This window comes from Rhinolophus hipposideros (assembly GCF_964194185.1).
Source record: "Rhinolophus hipposideros genome assembly, chromosome: 5".
In the NCBI taxonomy this organism is placed as follows: domain Eukaryota; kingdom Metazoa; phylum Chordata; class Mammalia; order Chiroptera; family Rhinolophidae; genus Rhinolophus; species Rhinolophus hipposideros.
In genome coordinates this window covers 49,486,984-49,513,254 of record NC_138051.1, presented here as the reverse complement: position 1 = coordinate 49,513,254, position 26,271 = coordinate 49,486,984, and the positions used below count along the sequence as shown (strand labels likewise).

Below are 26,271 nucleotides of genomic sequence, written 5' to 3'. Positions count from 1 at the left end.
TCCTGAGTGCAGGACTGTTGAGACCCCTTCAGGCTGCTGCGCTCAGGCTGGGCTTGCCCTGGGAGTATCTATTGAAATCGCAGCCCTAAACTACAAGGAAGCATCTGCTTTTCAGCTTGCAGTGAGGCCAGCATGAAGCACTCCTGATCCCAGGTGTCTCTAGCTAGAGGCTGAGTTCTGGGCGGATCTCAGCGTGACTTGTTGCTGAGGCAAACCGCAGCGTTGTTTCCCAGGGGAAGGGCTGACGTTCTGCGGGCCTCCGCCGCTCGCTCGGTGCAATGCCCTGGGACTGCGCGACTCCCGGAGGCGGGCCCGTCAGCCACCAAACCTCCCGGCGCTGGGACGGGAGGCGTGCCCCCACGGCGCGCGCTCCCGCCACGCGCGCTCCCCAAGCCCCGAGCCCCGCCACGCGCGCCGCCGGCCGACGCGCAGCTGGCCGGTTCCCGCCGCGTTTCCTCGTCCACTATCGCCCACTGGCCGGGGGAGGCGCTGCGGCAGCGGGTGGAGCACCGCCTCCTCTTCCTCCAACTCCTCCCGCCTCCTCCCTCGTCTCCTCTTCCTCACTCCAGTTCCCACTCCCTGGGCGGGTGAGCGCGTCCGGTGTGCTGGAACCGTTCAGAAATGGCAACTTGCGCGGTGGAGGTGTTCGGGCTCCCGGAGGACGAGGTGCGGGGACCACGGGGCTGCGGGCCGGGCTTCCCATTGTGCTGCCCATCAGCCGAACGAGAGGAGGCGGCGGCGGCCAGGGGGTCGGCTGTCAGCCCCCTCCCGCCTCGGCGCGAGCCCCGGGAGCGCGCGAGGCGCCGCGGGGGCGATCCGACGCGCGCGGGCTGGGGTGGGGCTTGCTTTCGGGAGCCGCTTTTTCTTCGTAAACCAGTTGCCTCCACGTCCCTCACCTCCCTGAGCCGCCGCCGCCTTATCAGTTTCCTCCAGGAAGTGTTAGGGAGGAGGCTAGGCAGCGAGCGGTGTGAGTGCACGGAGGGACGCGCATCATCCCGCCATCCCCTTCCTGCCACCCCCGGCCAAGTGTGCGTGAGCTCTGCAGGGGTGGGGTGAATTTCCCTGGAGCTCAGCATCCCAGCGGATTAGCCTGCTCTGCCACAGGCCCGCTGGACTCGTCTTGATAGACTTCGACCTAAAGACTTCCAAGTGAATTGTCATTAGCTGTTTAGATTTTTTTCTTTTCTATATGCAATCCTTTGTAACTCCCTAACTGGAGACGGGGATGGGAAAGCAGGCAGATAGATTTTCCTCCTCATATTTAGCAACAAGTATCAAGTGTGGAAAATTCGTGCTATGTTTCACTGGTGTATATTGATATTTAAAAAATAAAGCTGAAAAAGTATAAATGCTTTAAAGAACTTCCCACAGCTGTTCACTTTGAAAATTAACTTCTGTGATTTGAGAGGCAGAACTCTTCTCAGTTAAATAATTTAGGCTGGTTATGCCTTATGCTTGTTAAAAAATAAGGCCATTTGGAAAGAGTTGTTCTGTTTTAAATGAGATGCGGATTCCCTATGTTCTCGGTGATGGTCTGAAAAATGGGAGTGGGTGGGAGATGGAAAGGCTATCTAGTCTAACAGTAACTAGTTCTGTTTGGAGAAAAAACATCAAATTTAAATACTGTTGATAAGCTGTCACATGTATCTGTTATCAAGATTGGATCCACTTAACTGTAAATCCTTTATCCTAATTGCTTAGGTATCTTCTAACAGTATTGTAATAGTGCCTTCTCTTAGTAACTTGGTATCTTAAAACATCTTTTGCAAAAAAAAAAAAAAAAAGTCTTACATTTCTCATGCAAGTTTTTTGTTTATAAACAGTGGGCAAACTTGTTCATACAGGCAAGTTATCTGACAGTGTTTTGAGAATGATTATGCGATACGATTAGACTTAAATTTCTTAGTTATTGCTACCAGAAGAGAAGCAAAGTGGTGGTGTACAGACACATGGTGGCAGCTTGGTAGTCGCTTGGAAACAGCAGTCAATATATTATAGCTAAAGATAATATCCAGCTAATGTTCTGTAGAAGAGATCAGAGGAAAGGAATGCAGTGTTGAACCAATGATAGCTTTATAGTTTTCTTATTAGTCAAATCTCCTTGCTGCAATAAGCTACCCAACACAGATAACCTCAAGCTGGCATCCAACCTCATCAGGCTGGCCTTGGACTTTCTTTCTATGTCGTCGTTGTTGTTGTTGTTGTTGTTAATTGTTACTCGGGGGTAGGCCCTGCTATTCCAGAATTCTCATCTCTCTACCTTCCAGCAGAGCCAATTGATCATAGAAGGTTGCCAAAGGTATTATTCACTGTCTGTTCTCTCCCTCTTGGTACAGGATCTGTGTTTTCAGTTATCTGCTTCTCACATCACCCCTCTGCCCAGCTGAAATGAAACAACTTATGGCTGTTAGTGGGTGGTCATTAAGCAGCTGGGCTAAAGGCCAGAAACTTCACCCTTTGAAATGAGGTTTTCCTGAATTTGCTGAAGGACTTGTACTTCTGGGAAGTTTAATGGCATGGGGCCCACTCTGTTCACATGTTGCGGGTCTGCTTGTCAGTCCGATGACTCAAATTTCCTTCTAGTTCCCTTCGTCTACTTTGTCCACATTGAGAAAGAGAGTGAGACAGGAAGATAAGCGACATGATGATGAAGTGTTGTCTTCTGCTTCTTCCATTGTAATTTAGGTTATTCATTCAACATTTATTAACTGTTCTGTTTCACGTGGTATGCTAGGCACCAGGGATACAGAGAGAAAAAACAGTCTTCACCTGTTTTATGAGGAGCCCACAATCTGTTGGGAAAGACAAAAATCTGGTTGAAGTTGCCATCTCATCACTCATTTGTCATTTATATTCTGGTCCATCACAAAAGTAAAAGAGGGCTTATAAACGCTTCCCTCTCCCTATTTTTTAAAAAAGAAAAACATTGCAGCTATGTCATTTCTAAAACTCAGACTAGTCTGGGAATAGGCAGCCCTCTGCTGTTGATTAAAAGTAAGGTACCTTTTTTTTTTTTATTACAGCACAAAAAGATGATTCTTTTAAATTTGAAATTGAAAGATGAATGGACATGGGATGGAAGATAGAAAATTGTAACTTAACCAGTATATACCGGACAGCCACTGCCTCTCACTGTATGAGCACATCAGTATTGAAGTATACCGACAATTAGATCGTAATACCCCCCACACACACACTTTGCAGTGAGTTTTAGCTCTTCTTTCACATGTGAGTGTCTGTCAGTAAGAGGTGGTTCTGGCTCCATGTGCAGAATTTTGCCCTAAAGCATAACAAACTAAGCAAATAGCATAATATAATTTATACCAAATTTGCTCTGACAGTCTCCTAGGATTAACAGTAGAAAATAACTCCTTCTTTGTTGAGGAGGATTGTGGTAGATGTGGAGACTGGAAGTCAGCAACCCTTACAGCTTCATTTCAGTGGACTTCCCTGTTATGCAGAGGCTGGAAAGCTAAACCGTGTTTCCCAAACTGTTTTGCACTTAGCATTCTGGAACTGGGTTGTGAAATAGGTTTCCCAATTAGGTGCAGTTACTTGAGATTTGGAAGGTGGAAATGAATAGAGCGTAACTTCTTGTTTCTTTGGCTTTTTTCTGCTGATAAGCATAGTCTTGTAGACACCGAGTTTTTCTGCAAAAGTCTTCCAGTATCTGGTAACTTGTGGGTATTGATAGGCAGTTGCAAGTAGTAGTTGGGGAGGTGGCTTCCTGATGTCTCCATTGTGTATGTTTTAAAGTCAACAGGTCTCGTAGTAGCTTCTGATTACCTACCTTTCTAATGGGAAGAGGTGGCAGTTTCCTAGGTGGGCCAGAACTGCCGTGTTTTCAGCCCCTCTTATGGCCCAGCCTACAGCCTGCCCCTCCAGCTCTTCCAACGATTTTGTAAGCACCTAGTTCCCTGTATTAACTTCTTTCTTCCTAAAACATTGATTGATTTCTATTTCCTATAACTGAAATAAGGAAAAGAGAGAAAGAAACAAAGAGGTAAGCTGAGAGTCTTCACTCCACAATTTGCCTGTACAGAAGAGTGGGTGTCTTTGATGGTGTCAACTACGACAATGCATAAGCAACAGGATAGCTAAGAACTGTATGTCCTGACAATTCTAGGCCCACTAATGCTGAGCAGAAGCAGACCCTGCCTGCCCTGGTACTATACTGAGCCTGGGAACAACATTCCCAAACCTTTATTTACTGCACACAAAGGAGGAGAAGTACAGTTTAAGCAGCAGCTGCGTTAGTATAATTTAGCCCAATCTTTCACGAATTACTTTTGCCGTTACTGCTTTTTTTTGCAACTCTTTAATTTCAGCATCATTCTAAAGTATTTTTCATAATTTCCATGAGACCAAAGAAGTGGATAAATAGTTTATTTTTTAATTGATCTTTCATTATTTCAAACCAACATAAAATTTGGAAGTGCAATCTGAAGCACTTCCAAATCCTCCTCATTCAGATTCTCCAATTGCTGACATTTCACAGTTGCTCCATTACTCCCCCTTTTTTTTTTGTCATTTTCATTAATCTTTTTCTGAACCATTTGAAGGCAAGCGGCAGATACAATGCCCCATCATCTCTAAATACTCTAATATATTTACCTAAAACAAGAACACTTTCCTCCAAAGCAGCCATCCAACCATCCAAACCAGACAATCGACATTGATGCAATACTACCATCTACTCCATAGGTCCCATTCAGTCTTTGACAAATGGTCTAATTCTCTTTTTCGTTTCTGGTCCCAAATCCCATTTAGGAGCATATGGTACTTGTCATGTCCTTGCAGTTTATCTGTGTGAGTTCCTCAGTCTTTCTTAACCTTGGCAGTTTTAAGGAGTACAGTCTGTACAAGCTGTAGGATGTTCCTCAACGGGGGTGTGTTTACTGTTTCCTCCTGACCATGTCAAGGTCATGCGTTGTCGGCAGGAATCACAGAGATGATACTGTGGTCTTTGCAGTGCATCACTCACATCAGGGGGTTCATGATGTTGGCTTGTCTCGTTGAGGATGTGGATTTGTTGATGATAACCTTGATCACTTGTCGTTTTGGTGTCTGCCGGGTTTCTTCTTTGTAATGTCACCATTTTCCCCTTGATAATCGGTTAGTATTTTTGTTGTTGTATTTTTTTAATTAAAGTTTATTGGGGTGACAATTGTTAATAAAGTTACATAGGTTTCGGGTGTACAATTCTGTAATACATCACCTATACCTCACGTTATGTGTTCCCCACCCAGAGTCACTTCTCCTTCCTTCACTGTGTATTTGACCCATTGGTTAGTATTTTGTGGTGACATATTCAGAGATTATGCCAGTGTTCTATCCCTCATTCATCAGATCTCTATCCACTTGTTTTAGCATCCATTGATGACTTCCACCAGAATTAAACACCACTGTTTTTTACTTTCATCTTTATCAATTGGCATTCTATATAAGAAGAGCTTTCCCTTTATCCTTCATTTTTTTATCCATTTGATTACTTATATCAGCATGGACTTGTAGAATCCCACCATATTCAGTGGGTTATAATTAATTACTATCATTAAATATTTTGTTGCTCAAATTATCCCAGTTTGGCCAGAGGCCATCCTTTCAAGGAGGTTCCTAGGTCATTGTGACAAGTCCCCATCATTCTTTGAATACTGCGTTACTTTCTGGCAGAAGATATTCTAATATCCTCTTGTATTTTGCCTGGCCCAGCGCTGTCTTGAATCAGCCATTTCTTTTAGGAACACTGGTTCCATTTAGTAGAAAATATTTTAGAAGCCAAGATCTGCGTGTTCAGTGTGCTCATTGCTACTGCATGTCATAGTTCTTCAACCATCTCAGGAAACAGAGTGTGTGTGTGTGTGTGTGTGTGTGTGTGAGTGTGTGTACGGCACACATATACATATGTAAGTACACACATATACAGCTATTTCTATATCAATCTCTGTACAGATATTTTAAAATCAGTAATTCATATTGGTTTCTCCAAATCTAATCTCAGGGTTCTTTCTAGCCATAAGTACCTCCTCTAACAGTGAAAATCCTGACTTTCACTAACCTCATTAAGTTTACTTATGTGCCTTAATCCATTTACTTATGTTTTTGGCGTCACTAATTTTCTAACCATGCAGGCGAGATCTCCTTTGTCTGCCACTTGTGCACCCCACTTTCAGCTACACTGGTGGTACTTGCTATTGCATCTCCGCTCTTCTGTGTCCCATGCTGGTGAGTACGCTGGCCATGCACCTCCAGGAAACTGCCCCTTGCCCCTAAGCTCTGCCTCAGATGGGCTTGCCATCGACTCCTCTGCACCCCCAAGAGAAGATGAGGAGGGATTTTATATATACATATATATATATATATATATGTATATATATATATATATATATATACACACACACATATATATAATATATATTTTGTATATATTTTATATACATATATGTATACATATATATATTACAGTTAACTATTAACTATTAGGAATTCCTATATCACATAGAAATAGAATCTTGAAGGCGCTACATAAATCATTTAGTATAAGCAGGGGTATAGAAAATGGAATTTGACTAGGTTGGAATTCTGGTCCTGTCACTTGCTGAAGAATTCTGGTCCTATGTCACTCATCTGACGTAGGTATTTGACATCTGTCAGAACAGGATATTTAAATCAGCTAATTTTCCCATCTACTAGCTCGGTATATTTGGTATTCGGAATATTCTACAGTGCTTGGAGACATGTAAGATTGCTGCTTTGAATCACACACCCCACTGATCTACTGAGTTCTATGGCAATCGGTGTTACTGATCTCTCCCTCCTTGAAGCTTCTGTTTAGTCCAGCTCCCTTGCTGATCTTATCACAGTTTTAAGAGGATAAATGAATGGAGAGGGTAGGAAAAGTCTGGAGATAAATTCAGGGAGAAAGACACAGTACAAACAAATGAAAAGGTTTTGATAAGACTTTTCTGAAAGTCTTGAGAAATAAAAATGTCGTAGCCCAACCTTATAACCTCACAGCACCTGACCCAAATGTATGGCTTCCACCAATGTGAAATATGTTGGGTCAATAAAGAGAGTAATATGAACAAACAATCATGTCAGTGCATAAAGATGCTTGAATAAAAACATTCCCCTTCGGGATAAAAGACTCAACCTAAATACATCACAGCTGCCTTTAACTGAAGGCCTGCTATATGCCAGGCGGCAGGTTATGTGTTCCCAAATTTTAGCTGCAATTATTGCAACGGTCTTGCAGTATTTGATAAGTGGTTTCTCCAGCTAACAGAAGAGATTTTTTCTTAGGAAGATGATGAACATGTACAAACTTAAACTTGTAGCTGTTTTTATGTTTTTACTTCCATATCTTCTGGATTTTTTGTTTGTTTTGCTTTTTTTTTTATTTTATAGATTTTAGGTGGATTTCTGAAGTAATTGAATTCTGTATTTGCTCAACAAATATTTGTTGAACACTCTCTGTGTAAGGCATCTGGGTCAAGCCATAACGTTATAATGATGGACAACAAACTTTACTAATAGCCTAGAGGGAGAGAGGGATATTAAATGTATAATCAGACACCAATGTTTTATAAATGTTGTGAAGGAAAAGGAGTGTAAGATGAAAGAAAAAAATGAATTACTCTTGTATAGAGAAGGGGAAAGAGTATGAGGAAAGGCTGAGGAAGTCACCTTTGAACTGAAACTGAGGATGAATAGGAATTATCCAGGTGAAGAAGGGGCAAAAGGCTTTCCAGATAAATAGAACTGTTCATGTAAAAGATGAGATGAAGAAGAACATAAAGAAGGCTAGGGTGGTAGAGCAAGAGGGGCGGTGTTAGGAGATGAATCTGGAGAGGCGAGGAGAGCAAAGCCTGGTCAAGGCCGGAAGGCCAGTTATTAAGGATTTTAAATTGGATCCCAAGTGGCATAGAAACACAACTAAATGTTAGTTTGGATCCCAAGTGGCATGGAAACACAACTAAAAGGCATACGTACACATTGTCATCATCGACATTGTTTCTTTATAATGTTCGTTTATCATGGATTTAACATTGTCTTTGCTTGTTATTTCTTCGTTTCTTCTTGAATCTCTAGCTTTCCATTTGGGATCACTTTTTTTCTGCCTGAAGTACATCCTCTACAATTTCTTTCAGTGAGTATTTGCTGGTAATGAACTTTCTCAGTTTTTGTTTTTGTCTGAAAATGTCTTTATTTTGCTTTTCTTCTATTTAGGGGAGAGATGGGAAGGAGTAAACTTTACAAATAGTGAAATGCGTAGATCTTAAATGTACAATTTGATGTACAGTGCTTTCCAAGATGTATAACTAACAACCCAGGTAAGGTATAGAATATTTCCATCATTCCAGAATGTTTCCTTGGGCTCTTCCACCTTTCTAAGTAAGGAATACTCCTGCAACTGCATTAAGTACAGCCCTTCCCTTTCTTACCTTCACGCTCTTTACCTGTGATTCTCAACTTTAGTGTCCATCGGAATCACTAGGACAGTTTGCTAAAACCCAGACTACCGGCCCCCACCACAGAGTGTCTGAGTCAGTAGGCACAGGGCCTGAAAATTTGTGCTTCTGATAAATTCCCATGTGATGCTTGTACTACTGGTCCGGGGAATACACTTTGAGAACCACTGCTGTCTCCTAAATCTAAGGATTCTGAGTATCTTAGTTTATCATGATTATTACTGTCAAAAACTCCTGACGAGCTTTGACCATGATTAGCAAGTATATAGCAATCGTATACTCTACCTTTGCTAGGACTGTTCTGATTTCATTTATTTTTCAATAAAGGTGACATAGTATTTATATTTTTATAAAAGTTTTCAAGTAACTTCAAGTAGTTTTCAAGAAAACTACTGTCATACTATAGGTTCCAATTTTTACTTTGGAAAATATGGTCACCAGAAATTATATAGCATGTGTTGCAAAAAAAAAAGGTAGAGACATACACATCCCTCCCACCATTGCAATTTTTCTGTTAAGTAAATATTCAGTGTTTATGTTATTACACTATGTATATATATTAGTACTTGTTCACATTTGACCCATTGTACCACGTTTATAGTTATTTATTGTACTTTTTTGCTTTAGTTTTCTGTACACTTATCACAAATTAGTTGCAAACTGACGGAGTTTTAAAATCATTCAATGTCATAAAAAATATATATAAATATATAAATATATCTCTCTCAAATGCTATCCATTCCTTTTTCCTTATTCTTGTTGGAGACAGCCCCTGGCTATGTGGCATTCCATCTGAACCGCTTGCACTCTTCACTGTTGGATAGCAATCTGCGGGCTTTCACTTGCCATCATTGTGAGAATTCTCTTGATCTCTTTTCTGTGTTATATCCACTGTTTCTTTAATCTCTTGTTTTCTTCTTTCCTTATTGATTCCCTCATTTGCTGACATAGATCCTCTGTATGAACAGGCATGTCCTACTGACTGGAATATTTCAGTTGTCTGAACCCACCATTTCACTGTGGGACTCTCACATATAAGTATGTATAACGTTGGTTTTTCCCCCTACCTTGGACCACTCAGTTTCCTCAGAGAGAAGTCTTCCAATTCTCTGATGGATGTAGATCTAGCAGCCAGTGTTCTTGACTTACTGTTTGTGCAAACTTTTCCTTGCTTTTGATAAGATGCCTTATTCTTACTTTCAGGAGTTTCAGAAAGTTTTGTGGTTAATCAAGAGTTTGTCAGTCTCTACTATGTTTTAGGTGTTCTGCTGGGTTCTATAGAGAATACAGAGATAATAAAAAAGCTAAGGTTTCTTTGCTTCAAAAATCTCACAATTTTAATAGCGGAGAAAGACATAGTTCATTGCCTCAGCTACAAGACTGTATGTGATAGATGCTATGTAAATGAGCCTGTAACAATGAGAAGGGAAGATTCACGTTAAGGCTTTTAGAAAAGATGGTATTTGGACTTTAAAGAAATCACAGAACTTTTTTAAAGAAAAAAATGTAATTTAAAATTTATAAAAAGTTTTAAAAGTAAAACAAAAACCATCATGTCATTATTTTAACGGCTATTTTCATTGTTGCATATTTCCTTCTAATCTTTATCCATCTGCATACATGCTTTTACAGTCATCACAGAATAGATATCATTTTGCATCCTGATTTTTCCAATTAACATTCTAATTATTTTCTGTCATTAAATAATATTAACAATTACATTTTTAATGGTTTCAAAGGAACCTGCTTAGATGATATAGGACTTTAACAATGAAGTGGTTAGGGGCTGGGGAAGAATATCTCAGGCAGAGGGAAGCTAGCTTGTATAAAAACTCCGGGGTAAGTAAACAGGGATACAAGTGAGGGGTGCAAGATGGGAGAAGGGTGAAAAGAGTCACAAAGTCTCCCAAGACCTGTGAGAGATGGAAAGACCTAAGCTCTACATTTCCTGTTCCTGGTTTTTTTGAGGGGTGGAGGGGCGGAAGTGGTGGGGAGTTTGATAGAAGATTGAGGAGCAGTAAGTAGCTGTTTATGAATTGTGGAGAAAATTTCAACCCTAGGAAGCTGCTTTTAATTACTAAAGTCTCCAATATAGATGATGCATTAGCAGTTTGTTCTTTCCTGTCATTGAGGAAAGCCACATATCTTTGCCTATAATTTGCAACTTTTCCATTTCACTTTTCAGAAATCAATAAAGCTATCTTATGAGGGAAAGGGGAAGATTCCAGCTTTAGTAAAGAGCCATGATCTATTTGAGGTTACTGTCCTTGTTTTGAGTAAGGAAAAGATGTTTAATTTTTGTTTCTTTTTTACTCATTTGAGCACTGTCCAGATGTCTCTTAATAGTACTTTTAGTATCATAACTCTAAAATTATTGAAGAGTCTGGTCTGTAGTTGGAGCTTTTATGCTCCTCTTCATTTTCTTTCTTTCTTTTAATTAGTTTCAGGTGTACAAAACAATGTAATAGTTAGACATTTATCATTTATATCCCTCACACAGTGACAACTCCCCTGCCCCCATCTACTACCCCTCTGACATCGCATACAGCCCTTACATTTCCACTGTCTCTATTCCTAACGCTCATCTTCGTTGTCAAAGATGATATGAGATGTGACCTCTGCATATGGATGTGATTAAAAGACCAGTTTTGACGATTTTCTAGCATAAATTTATAAAATAAAGTTAAATGAATGCAAATATGAAAATAAATAGCATTTCTTATTTAATCTTATTTTAAAAATCTTAAATCAATATAGCTTCACATCAGTTAACCACAGCATCTAATATAACTAGTTTCGATTTGGGGGAAATACATGGAAAAAATTAAATTTGTCTGTACCAGTGGGTAATTTATCATTTCCTGGAATTGTTTTTAATTAATGCTTGTTACATTTTTCTCCAGGAGACTTCTGGGGGATAGTTTTCATAGAGGCTCCGTACATATGTATTAATTTTCTTAAAGGGGTATGATAATCTCTTTCCTCAGTTAAATTTGTATACAAATTATAAAAATTTGTCTGTGTTTAGAAAAGGTAAGAGTATCAAATAACATTTATTATTTGCCGATAGCACTTTTGATTACACTTTATCACTTGAAAAAGTTTGTGTTATTAATTAAGTCATCGCAGAAAAGATTTCTAATTTTCACAATGCAGTCTTGGAGATCAGTACCTGTTTAATAAAGTATAGCCACTTCCCAGTCAACTGGTATAGTGAGAATTTGGCTGTTGGGGCCAAAGAATTGTTTTTTCCCCAATAGAATATTTTAATGGGTCTATTTATTCAGTAACTTTCCAGGAAAAAAATGTAATCTGTAAATCTCTTCAGATTTTTGGGACTCAGTCCCCGCAAAAAACTGAAATTTCAGTTTATTTGTTTTCCTTTCTGGTTTTCAATTCTGACTTTATTTTTGATACCTGAGGACTTCCCTTCTTTCTTGCAAAATCACCTATGTATTTAGTTTTATTTGGTGGTGGAGGAAAGTTTTATTTTATCTAGCATCTCTAGTCACTGATTTTTGTGTTGCCTGAATTTATCATCTGAATTTTGGGGCTAATACAATATTTCAATTATCATATTTATTAGGTGAAACCTCCAGGAACGAGGGTGGTTATACATATAGAGAAGTGGAAGAAGAATGAATAAATACTCTATGATATGTATATTTTCTCCAACCAGACTTCCTCAGAAGGGAATGTGACCATTTGAGGTGGGATAATTTTAGAATAGAATCAGTTAAGTTGATATTGTTGGGCAACATTTATTTCATATTTTTGATCTTATAAATGCTACTGTGAATTCTCTTGTGCTTATCTCCTTGAATACATGAGTGAGACTTTATCTGGGGAATATATCTAAAAGTGAAATTCCTGGGTTATTGATTTCAAACTTTAATAGATATTGCCAAATATCTCTTCAAAATGATTCTTTGATTTACAATTCCACCAGCAGTGGATTAGAGTTCTCTCTGATTACTGGTGAGATTGAGGATCTTTTCATGTGTTTATTGGCCGTGTTCTATTGATTCCTTGTTTTAGGTTGTTCATATTTCACTTCTTGGTTTTTAGGAGTTCTTTATATATTCTGGATAATTATAATTTGTCAGTGGTACATATTTTAGATACTTTCACCCTGTCTGTCCCCTTGACTTTTCATTTTGCTCATGGCATCTTTTCTCATACAAAAGGTATATAATTTTAATGTCAAATCTAACAACTTTTTGAATTGGGGTTTATATTTTTAACCTTTTCCTACCCCAATGTCATAGAAATATTCTTAAATTTCTTATAAAACTTTAAAAGTTTTCTTTTTCACTTTTAGACTTTAATGAATCTGGCATTTGTTTTTATATGTAGTATAAGATAGTGATTGAATACTATTATTTACTTCTTTACTCGTCCGTATGAATTTCAGAATCGTTTGTTAAGATCCATGAAAAAATTCTAGGGGGGAGTTGGAATTTAATTTAATTTATAGGTTACATTGGAAAAACAGACAATAGTTTTATTTCCATATATGAACATAGTGACTTTCTTCATTTAAGTCTTCATGTTCTTCAATAATTTTTACAATTTTATCCATAAAGGTTTTTAAATATATTTTATTAATTTTGTTTCTCTGTGTCTAAGAGTTTTGCTTATGTGGGAATTTTTTAAAATAAGCATTCTGTATTATATTTTCTTACCTACCTTTTAATTTTGAAAATTTCAAATCTATAGGACAGTTAAAAAAGCAGTATAATGTGTGACATGGACTGATCTAGAGAGTATTATGCTTAGTGAAATAAGTCAGACTGAGAAATACGATAATATTTAACTTATATGTGGTATCTAATGAACAAAAATAAATGAACAAACAAAACAGAAACAGACCCATAGATACAGAGAACAAACTGATGGTTACTAGGTGGGAGAGGGGTTAGGAGGCTGGGTGAGAAAAGTGAAGTGATTAAGACATGCTCATTAATAGTTACAGGAGAGTCATGAGGATGTAAAATACAGTATGGGGAATATAATCCATAGTATTGCAAACATTATGTATGGTGTCAGATGGGTGGTAGATTTTGGGGGGATCACTTCATAAATTATATAGCTGTCCAACCACTATGCTGTAAACCTGAAACTAATATAAAATAATATTGAATGTGAACTATAATTTTAAAAAATAGTCACAGGGATGAGTAGTGCAGCATGGGTAATATAGTCATTAATGTTTTAATAACTATGTACAGTGTCTGGTAGGGTCAGACTTGTTGGGGTCATCACTGTGAGTTATGTAAATGTCTGATCACTGTGTTGTTCTGTACACCTGAAACTAATAAAAATATTTTTTAAAAAATTAATATAATAATCACCTGTATACCCATAAGCTAGATCCACAAATTGGTAACATTTTGCTCATTCCTTTTATTGACATACACAAACACACATACACACACACTCAACTTTTTTATTTGCTGAGCCATTTAAGAGTAAGTGGAAGAGTTACCACACTTTATCCCTAAATATTTCAACATGTATCTTTTAAAACTGAGACACTTTTATATAAAACCTCATAATACTATTATGACACCCAAGAAATTTAATATTTGATACATTATAATATCAATACATTATAGTTTTATTTAATATGTAATCTATTGAATAGGATTTAAAAAATAATTACCTTCCTAAATAATTATTACAAATGATTATGAACTTTTGATTTTGTGTTATTATGTACATAACAATAATAACAGATTCATATTACTTCTAATAACTTGGCTGTAGATTTTCTTGGAAGAAATGATAAATTCTTAATGTAATAATCTTTTTTTTTTCACTTTGTAGAAATCAAGTCATCTACAAATAACAATATAGTTTTTATTTTTTCTTATATAGATTTTAATCTAATTCTTTAATATAGGATCATTAGTTTTAATATGTACAAAAATAATATATACAAAAATATTTTAATACATACAAAAATAAAGAAATGATAAATTCTTACTCAATGTAATAATCTGAGTTTTTTTATACTTTGTGGAAATCAAGTCATCTACAAGTAATATAGTTTTCATTTTTTTATATAGATTTTAATCAAATTAATTCTTTTTTAATATAGGGTCATTAGTTTTAATATATACAAAAATAACAGTTTAAAAATACAATGGAGACCAATAGCCTCTTTTTTTGGCTCTTAAAAATATTAAAAAATTTTTTTCAATTACAGTTGACATTCAATATTATTTTAGTTTTAGGTATACAGCATAGTAGTTAGACATTTATGTAACTTACAAAGTGATTCTCCCGGTAGGTCTTGTACTCACCTGACAGACACCATATATAGTTATTACTGTATATATATATATTATTGACTATATTCCTTATACTGTACTTTACATCCCCGTGACTGTTTTGTAACTGCCAGTTTGTGTTTAATCCCTTAGCCTGTTTTACCTCCACACCCTCCTCCCATTTGACAGCCATCAGTTTTTTTCTCTGTATCTATGTGTTTGTTCTGGCTTGTTTGTTTTATTTTTTAGATTCCACATATAAGTGAAATCATATGGTATTTGTCTTTCTCAGTCTGATTTATTTCACTTAGCATAACTCCCTCTAGGTCCATCCATGTTGTCACAAATGGAAAGATTTCATTCTTTTTAAAGGCTGAATAATATTCCATTGTATACTCATGTATGTACCACATCTTCTTTATCCATTCATTTTTTGATTGGAGCATTAAATCCATTTACATTTAAAGTAATTGTTGGTAAATATGTAGTTATTGCCATTTTATTATTCATATTTTTGGTCTTTTTTTCTTTGTCTTAAAGAAGTCCCTTTAACATTTCTTTAATACTGTTGTGTTGATGAACTCCTTTAGCTTTTTCTTGTTTGGGAAGCTCTTTATCTGTCCTTTGATTCTAAATAATAACTTTGCTGGGTAGAGTAATCCTGGTTGTAGGCCCTTGCTTTTCATCACTTTGAATATTTTGTGCCAGTACCTTCTGGCCTGCAAAGTTTCTGTTTAGAAATCAGCTGAAAGTCTTATGGGAGCTCCCTTGTAGGTAACTAACTGCTTTTCTCTTGCTATTTTTAAGATGCTTTCTTTGTCTTTACCTTTGTCATTTTAATTATGATGTGTCTTGGTATGGGCCTCTTTGGGTTCATCCTATTTGGGACTCCCTGTGCAACCTGGGCTTATACGTGTATGTCTGTTTCCTTCACCAGGTTAGGGATGTTTTCTGTCATTATTTCTTCAAATAGGTTTTCAATTCCTTGGTCTCTGTCTTCTCCTGGTACCCCTATGATGTGAATGTTGGTACACTTGTTGTTCCAGAGGTCCCTTAAAGTATCCTCATTTCTTTGAATTCTTTTTTCTTTTTGCTATTCTGTTTGGGTGTTTTCTACTACTTTGTTTTCCAAATTGCTGATTTGATCCTCTGCTTTATCTAATCTGATGTTGATTCCATGCCATCTAATGTAGTCTTCATTTCAGTTATTGTATTCTTCATTTCTGATGGTTCTTTCTTTTGTTTTCTATCTCCCTTTTTATGTTTCCTATCTCTTTGTTAAGGTTCTCACTGAGTTCACCTATTCTTCCCCTAAGTTCTTTGATCATCTTTATAACAAGTGTTTTGAATTCTGCATCTGGTAGAGTGCTTGCCTTCATTTTGTTTAGTTCTTTTTCTGGAGTTTTGTCTTGTTCTTTCATTTGTGACATGTTTCTTTCTCTCTTCCATTTGGCTGCCTCTCTGTGTTTGTTTCTATGTATTAGGTAGGGCTGCTACATCTCCCAGTCTTGGCAGAGTGGCTTTATGTATTATGTGTCCTTTGGGGCCCAGTGGCACAATCTCCTTGGTCACCTGAGCCAGATGCTCCAGGAGTGTCCCTTGTGTGGGTTGTGTGTGCTGTCCTGTTGTGGTTGAGCCTTGATTGCTGTTGACATGTTAGTGGGTGGGATTGACCCTCAGGCTGACTGGCTGTGAGGACTGGTCATGACTACAGTGGACAAGCAGGGCTGTGGGAGCAGGGCTGACCCCAGGAAGTGGGATTCACTTTAGCAAGGCTCTGGTGCATGCTGAGTGCACTCTTTGGGTGTGTCATTTGTGGTTCTAACTGGGTGGTACTCTGGTGTGGTTGAAAGCGAGTCACCAGGTATGTTGGTTCTGGGGCCTCTGTGGAGGGGCTCTGGTGCAGGTCAAAGTCAGTTCCTGCCTATGCCTGTCTGGGTCAAACTGATCTGCTGTTGGTTGTTCCCTGTGCTGGATTTGGAGGTGCCTGGGGGAGATGATGCTATAAACTGAGGTCAGTTGTCACTGAGTGCCGGGTGGAGGGCTGCTTGGCAAGATGTATGGAGTGTGCCGAGGTCAGCTTCTGTTTAGGGTTTGTGAACCTTTGAGAAATTTTAGGAAAGTCCGTAATGTGGGCCAGCTGCTTATGTGGATTAGCCTCTGAAACAGGTATGGGTTGGGTGTGTGAATTGGGTGGGGTGGGGTCTCAGGGAATCACCAGGGTGGGTTGAGAGCTGTGTTAGCCAGGTTAAGGCAGAGTCAGGTTTGGTGCCTGCATGCAGGCTGTGGTTGGAAGGGGTCAACAAAGGAACAGTGGTGCCTGCTGGCACTTTAGTCCCAGGGCTGACCCCCTCCAGCCCTTGCCCTGAAGCCAGACAATTCAGTTCTTCCCCTTATATCCCTGGTGCTTTTTTAACTGCTGTTCCTTCTCTGGAGCTTGGGGCGAGTGTTTGTGAGTGAGTGAGTCTGTGCTCAGGACTTTTAAGAAGATGCCTGGGTCTGTAGCAGCCCTCTGTCTCACCAGACGCAATCCCAAGCCCCACTGATTTTCACATCCAGATGTTGTGGGAACTCCTCTTCCTGGCACTGGTGTTCTGGGGAGCCCAGTGTGGGGCTGGGACTCGTTGCTCCTCAGTGGGGACCTCCACAGCCATGCAGCCAAGATATCTCTCCTGATTCTTAACTGCCACATATAGCTAAGGGGCCAGCCCATTTCTTATCTCTGTTCTTTCTACCAGTCTCGACGTGGCTGCTTCTCTGTATCCTTAGTTATAGGAGTTCTGTTTAGCTAGTCTTCAGGTAGTTTCCAAGGATGAATGTTCTGTAATTTAATTGTAATTTTGATGTTGTGGGAGGAGGTGAGCATGGCATTTACCTACTCTTCCATCTTGATCAGAAGTCCCATACCCTATATTTTCAGTTGAAATGGTGTGCCACTTATGAGAGGCTCCTGCTGCTCCTGGTGTGTTGGGACCCAGACACAGCCCTGCGGGTCCCTGAAGCTGCTCCGCCTTCTCAGGGCTGGCATGCACCAGTGTTGTGAATCTGCTCTTTGTTGAGCTTTCCCAGGTGTGCCACACTGGTGATCCATCAAGCTTCCAGGATAGGCAGGGATTCCCTTAATTAAATTAATTCTTGAAAAAGATTCCTCCAGTTAATTTTAATATCCCGATTACTTTATTTGATATATATACTTAAAGGTATGTGTCTTAGATAAGCTGTAAATTACATGAAAATAAAATACACATTTTTGTATTTTAGGAAAATTCTCGAATTGTGAGGGTGAAAGTTATAGCTGGAATAGGCCTTGCCAAGAAGGATATCTTGGGAGCTAGGTAAGTATATTAATTTGGGTTGTAATTTTAAAACTTTGCACTTCTTAATGATTTTTTTCTAAATTTTGGTTGGATGGAAAATTGAGTAATATTATTAGTAAATTGTTGTACAGAGTAGAACAATAATATTTCCAGTTGGTGGTGTATTAAATTTCTTGATACCTGAATTACTGAACTTGTGAAATTAGACAAACAAAGGTACATCTCGGAGTGGTAGTTATGAGATACATTTATGTGTTCTGCTTCTTGGCATTGATAAAATTCTAACAGACCAATCCTTTAGCAGATAACAACCATAAACTCTGAACATAATCTAAAAAGCAGCAACCTGATGGCAGTGGAGAATGAATAGAGCAGGCAAAGTCGAGTGGGGAGTCCGTGTGTGGAGGTTGGGAATGTACTGAGTTCCCAATTTTATGAATTAGTGTGAGGCCAAGTGGAAAAATTATAGTCTTCATGGTCTCAGACACCAGAAAACTTAATCTGAAAAAAATATGGCAATGGTGGGGAAGAAACAGAACTGGAGAGTAGATTCCCAAACTAGTCTCCTGACATCTGTTGCTGACCCTGAATCACACATGTGATAGCAGATTCAGAGCAACTCAGCTAAAGACAAAAGATATGAACAGAGATCAGAGTTACTGCCCAAGAAACAGCGTTTTTTGTTCTTGTCCAAATGAGATAATTAATTGAATGATAAAATAAAACATACAGACAAATACTCATCAGAGAAAAATTGCATAATCCAGTATCCACAATTAACATTTATAATGTTCAGGATATAATACAATATTTTAAGATCTTTAAAAACCAGGAAGATGGAACACATTCTCAATAGAGAAAAGAAAATATGCTGATGGGTGGCCAATTAGCTCAGTTGGTTAGAGCACAGTGCTCACAACACCAAGGTCGCTGTTTCAATTCTCACACGGGCCAGTGAGCTGTGCCCTCCACAACTAGATTGAAAACAATGACTTGACTTGGAGCTGAGCAGTGCCCACCACAACTAATTGAAAACAATGACTTGACTTGGAGCTGAAAAACACATTTTCCCCCAATATTCCCCAGTAAAAATTAAAAAAAGAAAGAAAAGAAAATATACTCACAATAAATCAAAAGGTTGGAAATCTCTGGAATGAAATAGAAACCACAAAAAATGAATATTCTAGAACTAAAGAATGTAATATTTCAAATTAAAATTCTGGGGTGGAATTAACAGCAGAATGGAAATGAAGAGGAAAGATTAGTTGAACTTAAATATGGATCAATAGAAGTTATTTCCCAATCAGAAAATGAGACAAAGATTGAAAAATTTTAAAAGATGAGCAGAGCCTAAGGGATTTGTTTGATAATATCAGACAGTCTAATATAAATGTAATTAGAATGCTAGAAATAGAGAAGAAAGAATGAGGCAAAACATTTTTTGAAGAAATAATTGCCAGTTTTTTTCAAAATGATGAAAGTTACAACTCTGTAGTATCCAAAAATACCAAGTAGGATAAACACTAATCTGAACATACTGAGGCACATAGTAGTCAGACTGCTGAAAATCAAGTATAAAGAAAAATCTTCCCTGAAGAAAGAGAAGAAAATGACGTATCACATCCTTGGGAACTATAATTCAGTTAAGGACTGACCTCATAAGACACTATGGAGGTCAAAAGAAAATGGAGCAATAGAATAACGACTCAATCCAGAATTCTATATTGAGTGAAAATATCCTTTATAATGATGACAAAATAATGACATTTTCAGATAAAACAAAACTATGAGACGTTGTTATCAGCAGACCTGCACTATAAGAAAAGCTAAAGGAAGTTCCTCCTGTTAAAAAGAATAGATAATGTAGAAACTTAGATCCTTAGAAAGGAATAAAGAGCATCAGAAATGGTAAATATCTGGGAATATACAAAAGACTTTGTTGTTTTCATCTTAACTTATGCCTGTTTAAATCACAACTTAAACATTATCTTGCAGGATTTATATTATATATCGATAGAATATACCGTGTTTCCCTGAAAGTAAGACCTAGTTGGACAATCAGCTCTAATGCGTCTTTTGGAGCAAAAATTAATATAAGACCTGGTATTTATTATATTACATTATATTGCATTACATTACATTACATTATATTATATTATATTAATTATATTATAATCATACCTGGTCTTATAGTAAAATAAGACTGGGTCTTATATTAATTTCTGCTACAAAAGACGCATTAGAGCTGATTGTCCGGCTAGGTCTCATTTTCAGGGAAACACGGTATATTACAACTATAGTGTAAAGTACAGAGGTGGTGTGGATTATGGACCTGTTTAGTAGAGTGCCACAATATTAAGTGTAAGTGGAATAAAAAAATTAAGGGTATATATTGTAATACCTAGACAAACATAACTACTAAAAATAATGTAAAGAATTATAGATTAAAAAACCAATAGTCATTTTTAAATGAAATCCCTGAAAAAGTGAAATAAACAGAAGGCCAGGAAAGGAAGAACAAATTATCCAAAAAAAGGGTGGTGGGGAGGAAGGGGAAAAAAGAGAAAACAAATAATAAATTGGTAGACCTAATGTAATGATTAGGTAGACCTAATGTTATATTAAACATTAATGGACTAAGGTAAAGATAATGCAGATGTGGTTAGAATGAATTGTAAAACAAGACCCAATTACATGCTGTCTACAAAAGACGCACTTAAAATATGAAGTTATAGCTAAGTTGAAATAAAATAGATGCAAAGAAATGTGCCATGCTGACAGTAAGCTTAAAAAGATTGAAGTGAATACATTAATATCTGATACAATAGATTTCAACACAAACAATTATTTACAGACATTTTGTAACAATAAAATAAACTCATCAGGAAGATATAACAAACATAAATTTGTCTGTGCCTGTTAACAGAACTTGAAAATACATGGAAAAAAACTGGACAAAATTAAAGGAACAATTGAAAAAAGTCCACAATCATAGTTGGAGACATTAACACCTCTCTCAGCAATTGATGAAACAACTAGATTTAAAAAAAAAATCAACAAAAACATGAATTTGAACACTATTATAAACAGCTTTGACCTGAAGAACACTATTTCTAACTGCAAAATACACATTCTTTTCAAGTGCACATGATGTATTCACCAGCATAACCCATACATGTATTATTTACCTATTGCTGCACAATTATGACCACAAACTTAGCAGCTTAAAAGAATGCACATTTATTATCTCATATGTTTTATGGGTCTGAAGACCCTGTATGGTTCAGGTAGGTCCTCTGTTTCCATATCTCACAAAGTTTCAGTCGAAGTATTGGCCAGGGCTATGGCCTCATCTGAGACTTGTTTGGGGAAGGATCCACTTCCCAACTCATGTGGTTGTGGTTGTTCACAGCATTCAGTTCCTTGCAGGCTGCCAGACTGAGGGCGTCAGTTTCTTGCTGGCTGTCAGTCAGAGCCACCCTAAGTTCCTTGCCATGTGGCCTTCTTCATATTGCAGCTCACAAGCTAGCAGCCTGGTTCTTCAGAGCTAGCAAAGGAGAGAGTCTCCTAGAAAGATGGGTTACAATCTTACTCGTATGTGATGCTATCACATACATTTGTCACTTTTGTCATAATGTATTGGTTAGAATTCATAGGTCCTTCCCACATTTAAGAGGAGCGTAACACAAAGGGCATGAACATTAGGAGGTGGGGATAATAGGAGCTACCCTAGAGTCTGTCTGCCATAATATGTTGGGCCATAAAACAATAACTCAAAACAACTGCAAAATTCACATTCTTTTCAAGTTCACATCATACATTCACCAACATAAACCATACGTAGAGCCATAGAACAAGTCTCAGGAATTTTGAAAAGATTGAAACTATATACAGGCTGTTCTCTGATAACAATGGAATTAAGTTAGAAACCAATAACATTAAGATATCTAGAAAAACCCAAATATTTGGAAATAAAACAATACACTTCTAAATAATCTATAGGCTCAAGATGAAATCACAAGAGAAATTAGAAAATACGTTGAACAGAAGGAAAATGAAAATACTGCAATATCAAAATTTGTACGGTGCAACTTAAGTAATATTTGGAGGGAAATTTAGAGTTTTAAAATGTTTAACTTAGAAAAGGAGCAAGGTCTAAATGAATGATTTGAATTCTGATCTTAACAAATTAGAAAAAGGAAAGCATATTAATTCCAAAGTAAGTAGATGGAAGAAAATAAGAAAGATAAAGGCAGAAATTAGTGAACTAGAAAATAGAAAGAAATAAATAAACATCATCGAAATCAATAGTTGCTCTTTGAAGGGATCAATAAAAATTTTAAACTTCTAGCTAGATTTACCAAGAACAAAAGAGAGAAACAAATGACCATAGTGGGAATGAAAGCAGGGTCATTGCTATAGATCAGGGGTGTCCAAACTGCGGCCTGCAATCCATTTTTAATTGCCCCGCAGCAAATTCCAAAAATATATTTAGTTTACTTAAATGAACCAGGTGAGGCAATACGTACTTCACCTTGAGTGAGTGGCCCGGCTGTTTGTGTATTTTACTGCATATGGCCCTTGGTAAAAAACGTTGAAAAAAGTTTGAACGCCCTTGCTATAGATACTATGGAAATGAAAAAGACAAAAAGAGATCATTATGCACAACTTCATACTAACAAAGAATCATGCACAATTTAGATGAAGTACAAAAATCCTTGAAAGACACAAATCACCAAAAGGAAGCACAGAAGAAATAGAAAACTTTAAAAACCTTTTGTTGAATAACATATAACAATATATGACCAGGTGGGAGTTTTCCTAAGAATTCAAAGTTCAACATTAAAAAAAAAAAAATCAATTTAATTCATCATTTTAATATAGTGCAGAAGAAAAAAATATTTCAGTGGGTGAAAAAAATGCATTTGATGAAATCCAAAACACCAGTTTATGATAAAAACTCTCAGCAAGATAGGAATAAAATGCAAGATTGGGTTAACATTTGAAAAGTTAATCAATGTAGATCACTATATTAATAGAATAAAAGAAAAATACATGATCATTTTAATAAAAGCAAAACAAACATCTGACCCAATTTAACACACATTCATAATAGAAACTCGTTGCAAACTAGGGACATTTGGGAATGTTCTAAACCTGATTAAGATTATCTGTGAAAAAACCTATAGCTAACATCAGTGGTGACAGTCTGAGTGCTTTCTACTTAAACTCAGGAATAAGACAAAGTTGTCTGCTCTCATATTCAGTTCAGCACTGCTCTGAACGTCCAAGTGATGTAATATGGCAAGGAAAAGAAATAAAAGTAATATAGACTGAAAAGGAAGAAAACTTACTTGCAGACATGATCATGTACATAGGAAACCCTAAGGAATCTACAAAAAAGGTGCTAGAACTAATAAAATACAAGGCCCCAAGATACAGTCATTATACCAAAATGTTTTTATATCCTATCAATAAATAATTGGAAAATAAATTTTTAAAATCTCCATTAACATAGCTCCATAGCATAAAAATAAAAAAACTTAGAAATATGTTTAACAAAAGATTTGCAAGAAGTGTACACTGAAAACTAGAAAACATTGCTGAGGGAAATTGAAGATCAAAGTCAATGGATAAATATGCCATGTTCATAGATTGGAAGATTCAATGTTGTTAGAGTGGTAATTTCTCTCCAAATTGACTAGATTTGGTACAATCCCAATCAAAATCCCAGTGTGCTCTTTTGGAGAAAATTGATAAGCTAATTTCAATATTTTTTTAATTAAAATTTATTGGGATTTTTGAAATTAAAATTTATTGACAATGGTTAGTAAAATTACATAGGTTTCAAGTGTACAATTCTGTAATACATCATCTGTATATCACATTGTGTGTTCACCACCCAGAGTCAGTTCTCCTTCCATCACCGTATATTTGATCCCTTTTACCCTTTTCTACCCCCCCTTACCCTCTGGTAACCACTAAACTATTGTCTGTGTCTATGAGTTTTTGTTTATTTGTCTTGTTCCTTTGTTGCTTTCAGTTTTATATCCCACATATTAGTGAGGTCATATAGTTCTCGACTTTTTCTGTCTGACTTATTTCGCTTAGCATAATAATCCCAAGATCCATCCATGTTGTCGCAAATGGCACTATTTCATCTTTTCTTAACGGCAGAGTAGTATTCCATTGTGTATATATACCACATCTTCTTTATCCAATCATTTTCAAAGGACACTTTGGTTGTTTCCATGGCTTGGCCACCATAAATAAAGCTTCAAAGAACATTGGAGCACATATATCTTTACAGATAAATGTTTTCAGATTTTTTGGACAGATACCCAGGAGAGGGATTTCTGGGTCATATGGTAATTGTATTTATAATTTTTTGAGGAACCTCCACACTGCCTTCCATAGGGGTTGCACCAGTCTGCATTCCCACCAATAGTGTATGAGGGTTCCTTTTTCTCCACAGCCTCTCCAACACTTATTATTATTTGTCTTGCTGATGATAGCTATTCTAACCAGTGTGAGGTGGTATCTCATTGTGATTTTTATTTGCATTTCTCTGATGATTAGTGATGTTGAGCATCTTTTCATATGTCTATTTGCCATTTGTATGGCCTCTTTGGAGAAATGTCTCTTCAGGTCCTCTGCCCATTTTTTAGTTGAATTGTTTGGTTTTTGTTGTTGAGTTGTATGAGTTCCTCATATATTTTGGACAGCTAAAATAAATGGGACTACATCAAACTAAATAGCTTCTGCACAGCAAAAGAAACCATCAGTAAAATAAAGGGGCAACCAACTGAATGGGAGAAGATATTTGCAAATTTCAATATTCTTACAGAAAGTGAAAGGACACGGAATAGCCAAAAGAAAGAACAAAATTGTAGAACTTATGCTATCTAATTTTAAGACTTACTATACAGCTATAGTAATCAAGACAGTGGCTTTGGCATAAGAATAGATAAAGGTATTATTCAATAGAATAGAATAAAGTGTAGAAATACACACACACACATAATACATACATATATGGTCAGTTGGTTTTTGACAAAAAGCGTTAAGGTAATTCAAGAGAAAGGATAATCTTTTCAGTACGTGATACTGGAACTGGTTGTATGGAACAAAAAGAACCTCGTTCCTTATCACATCATATAGAAAATTAGTAAAAGCTAAAATTATAAAACTTCTAGAAGAACGCCTAGAAGAAAATCTTTACTCTACTGGGTTACACAAAGATTTCTTGAATAGGACTCCAAAAGTATGAACCAGAAAAGAAAGAAAAATGTTAAATTGGACTATATCAGAATTAAAAATGTCTGTTGTTTGAAAGATGCAGTTAAGAAAAGGAAAAGGCAAGCCACAAAAGGGGAGGAAATATTTTCAAAACATGTATCTGACAAAGGCCTTTAATCCACTTTATATAAAGACCTCTTCCAACTCAGTAATAATACAATAAAAGGCCAATTCAAAATGGGCAAAAATCTTGACTTTTCTTCTCCAGGTCTCTTTGTAGAAGATGTTTTATGACAGATAATGATTTTGAACTGAAAGCATTTTGCCTATATTTTGTGAAAAGCATTTATATCCATGAAATAACTGGGAACAACCTGAGGTCTTGCAAAGTTAATTCTTGAAAATCATTGAATTAACCATCTTAACCCAAAAGAAGAAAGAATATATTAAAAAATCAAACAAAATTTTAAAAATATAAAAAGGTTAGAAATCATTTAAAATGTGACTGAAAGGTTTTCTTTCTAGTTCTTTTTCTATTTCAATAACATGGTACTTGGGCTTTTTAACAAGATGCAAAAATTACTATAATTACTTACCCCTGCCTAAGGAACTCTTACTTCTTAGTGTAGGAAATAATTGTAGAAATTGTTAACAAGGAAAATTCTGTGATTTTTATAGTTTGAGTAATCTGAGTTTGGGAATAAGCAACAATTAATTTTCTTTTTTAATTCTAACAGTGATCCTTATGTGAGAGTGACGTTATATGACCCAGTGAATGGAGTTTTAACAAGTGTGCAAACGAAAACCATTAAGAAGGTTAGACTTAGAAATATTCAAAAAATTTTAAAATATATTGTGTATATGTGACAAAATATTAAAAATTAGTGATACCATGTTTATTGTTTTTTAGACTTTGAATCCAAAATGGAATGAAGAAATATTATTCAGAGTAAGTATGCATTTTATTTC

At 36.8% G+C, this 26,271-nt stretch overlaps 1 protein-coding gene across 2 annotated transcripts in view; it reads left to right on the top strand.

The window, feature by feature from the left end:
• The first annotated feature begins 475 nt into the window (after positions 1-475).
• Positions 476-26,271, top strand: part of NEDD4 (NEDD4 E3 ubiquitin protein ligase) — a 118,961-nt gene continuing 93,165 nt past the window's right edge. Inside the window, exons 1-5 of one of the 2 annotated variants that reach the window (XM_081048330.1) lie at positions 607-666; positions 8,092-8,149; positions 18,008-18,081; positions 26,040-26,118; positions 26,213-26,251. Coding sequence is in view for 1 of the 2 variants with exons in the window: in XM_081048329.1 (XP_080904455.1) it covers positions 622-666; positions 18,008-18,081; positions 26,040-26,118; positions 26,213-26,251 (237 nt within the window). In the remaining variant the exon portion in view is untranslated. Of the gene's footprint in view, positions 667-8,091; positions 8,150-18,007; positions 18,082-26,039; positions 26,119-26,212; positions 26,252-26,271 lie in introns of both variants that reach the window. The other variant, XM_081048329.1, reaches the window with a different exon arrangement.